This window comes from Penaeus chinensis, chromosome 3 (assembly GCF_019202785.1).
Source record: "Penaeus chinensis breed Huanghai No. 1 chromosome 3, ASM1920278v2, whole genome shotgun sequence".
Classification (NCBI taxonomy): Eukaryota; Metazoa; Arthropoda; class Malacostraca; order Decapoda; family Penaeidae; genus Penaeus; species Penaeus chinensis.
In genome coordinates, this window is record NC_061821.1 from 16,013,435 (window position 1) to 16,015,934 (window position 2,500).

A 2,500-nucleotide genomic window follows, 5' to 3' on the forward strand; every position below is an offset into this window, starting at 1 on the left:
TGGGAAGAATAATAGAAGTAAGATTACTGATAATACAACTCCTTCGCCAGTACTCGTATTGTCGGTGATAGTATCATGTCTACAGTAAACTAGTGTTTCCTAGAGAGAGGGGAATCAAAATACAAAGACTTTGTTAAAGAAACCTGGACCAGAACAAATTCAAGCTGTCCTTTACTACCTTTCCATCACCATAATTGATTGAGCGAGGATTTACTGCAGTCACACAGCTTCTACCAAAAGCAAAGAAACTGCCAAAAAGAGATGAATAAAAAGAAGTAAATAAAACACTGGATGCGGGGATCTAAGTCCTCATTTCGGCGCTTTTAAGTCTACTGCTGAGAAACTGGTATCATTAGACCGAGCACGATCAATGCTTCGGAAATCTGAGATCATACACACACACACACACCTTTCTTATTGCTCAATTGTGTGTGTGTGTGTGTGTGTGTGTGTGTGTGTGTGTGTGTGTGTGTGTGTGTGTGTGTGTGTGTGTGTGTGTGTGTGTGTGTGTGTGCGTTAGACATTTCGTTCCGAAATACTCCTATAATGTTGTTATTAACACCTTCATGGATTCTACTGTTTTTTGTGCCACGCATATCATTCTGAAAAGATGATAATTCGTTACACACGAAGAATAAGATGTCTCTATATCTTCATCAGAAAAACTGCAATAAGCCTATGCAGAGGTGACACCACAGCACTGCCTCAGGGTGGAATGTCCGTTGCTGCGCGCAGCTCGACTCTATGAAATAGATGAAGAGCGGGAAGCATGAAGGGAATTATTACTATTATCATCTTAATAAATATTCTTGCACTTGCGAATGATGCCTAACTTAGATAAAACTGCTTGGGCCATATCCCTGTAAGCTTTGATTCAAGGGTTACACCTAAGAACTCCAGAAGTGTTAAGATTCCATTAATCAGCAGACTTGGATGCTGAGCAACTGCGTTCTACACGGACTCGCAACCATTTCCTTCACTTGGTAGGAACCGCCTGTTGTTGAGTCTTTTGACGATGACATCAAATATGCTTTTTATTTCATACATTTCATATTAACAACGTGAACCGTAAAACAGGAGTTGAGGTGCGACGTTCGTGTCACTTTCTTGTTGTATTTTAATATTAAAACAGCTGAAAGTATATAATAACGTAGGATATACCGCTTAGGTCGCTTCAATTCATTCTCAACATGTTTGCCTCCCCACATATCTTTCCGAGCTCCCTCCCCCCGCCAAAAAAGAGAGAGAAAAAAATATATATTTATATATATACATATACATATATATATATACATGAAACATCATCATCGACTTTGCCTTCTCAAAACTACACACAGGTGATTCTGATTCTGGGACTGCGATACTCATGAAGAGCATTACGTAAGGGCTATTTGTCCATCGCTCTTTACTTGATTCTAAGAACTACGGCCGTGCACGCTAATCAGGGCTCGGCAAATGAGGACTGAGGTCGGTTTAGAAGTTATTTTCGAAACTCATTATATCTCAAAGTTTGGAGACGATGACAAATACCGCGGTATTGTTGGTAGAGTTCGGAGTGTATCGAAAGCAAGGTTTCCCGCCAGGCCTCTATCTGAAATTCATTTCTTTCGGGTTTCCGAATATTATTTTTATTGGTACGTGTGGTTATCTTGATGACGTGTTTGTCATCATAAATTCTATTTTATGACGTATATATTTTTATAGCTTGGAAAGGCTACAATTATGTGCGTCGGGAGTAAATATGTTAAGTTATGTTAATGCTAAATTACTATGTACGCATCCCCCCTCCCCCCCCTCTCTCTCTCCTTCCCTCCCTTTCCCTCTCCCTCTCTCTCTCTATCTTTCACTCCCCTCTCTCCCTCTCTCTCTTTTTCTCTCTGTTTTATGGCATATATATATTTGTAGCTTGTAAATGCTACAATTGTGTACGTCATTAACTAATAAAAGTGTTAAACTATGTTAATGCTGATTTACTATGTACTCTCTCTCTCTCTCTCTCTCTCTCTCTCTCTCTCTCTCTCTCTCTCTCTCTCTCTCTCTCTCTCTCTCTCTCTCTCTCTCTCTCTCTCTCTCTCTCTCTCTCTCTCTCTCTCTCTCTCTCTCTCTCTCTCTCTCTCTCTCTCTCCTCCCCCTTCCTTCCCATCTCTATTATATCTATCTATCTATATATATCAATCTCTCTCTCTCTCTCTCTCTATCTATCTGTCTGTCTATCTATCTATCTAGGCAGCTTGGTGATGCTGGGCTCGACGGTGGGCCCGTGGGTCGTGGCGCCGCTCATGATGCATCTCGGGCGGCGGGCGTGCATCCTCGGGTCTGGCTCCACGGCGCTGCTGGGCTGGCTCGGGGTGGCACTCCTGCCCAATCTCGTTGGCATTCTGGTGGCACGGTGAGTGCGTTTCTACCCTTTTCGCTTTGACTCTTTTATTTAAAGCGTGGATGGAAATTTAGGAATATAGGAAGCCTGATTATGTTACTACAGATAGTCTTTCATTAATAG

The 2,500-nt window shown here is 41.8% G+C and overlaps 1 protein-coding gene across 1 annotated transcript in view; it reads left to right on the forward strand.

Annotated features, from left to right (window-relative positions):
* Positions 1-2,500, forward strand: part of LOC125043292 (facilitated trehalose transporter Tret1-like) — a 15,838-nt gene that overhangs the window by 4,297 nt on the left and 9,041 nt on the right. Inside the window, exon 3 of the mRNA XM_047639329.1 lies at positions 2,227-2,389. Within this exon, the coding sequence (XP_047495285.1) occupies positions 2,227-2,389 (163 nt within the window). The remainder of the gene's footprint in view (positions 1-2,226; positions 2,390-2,500) is intronic.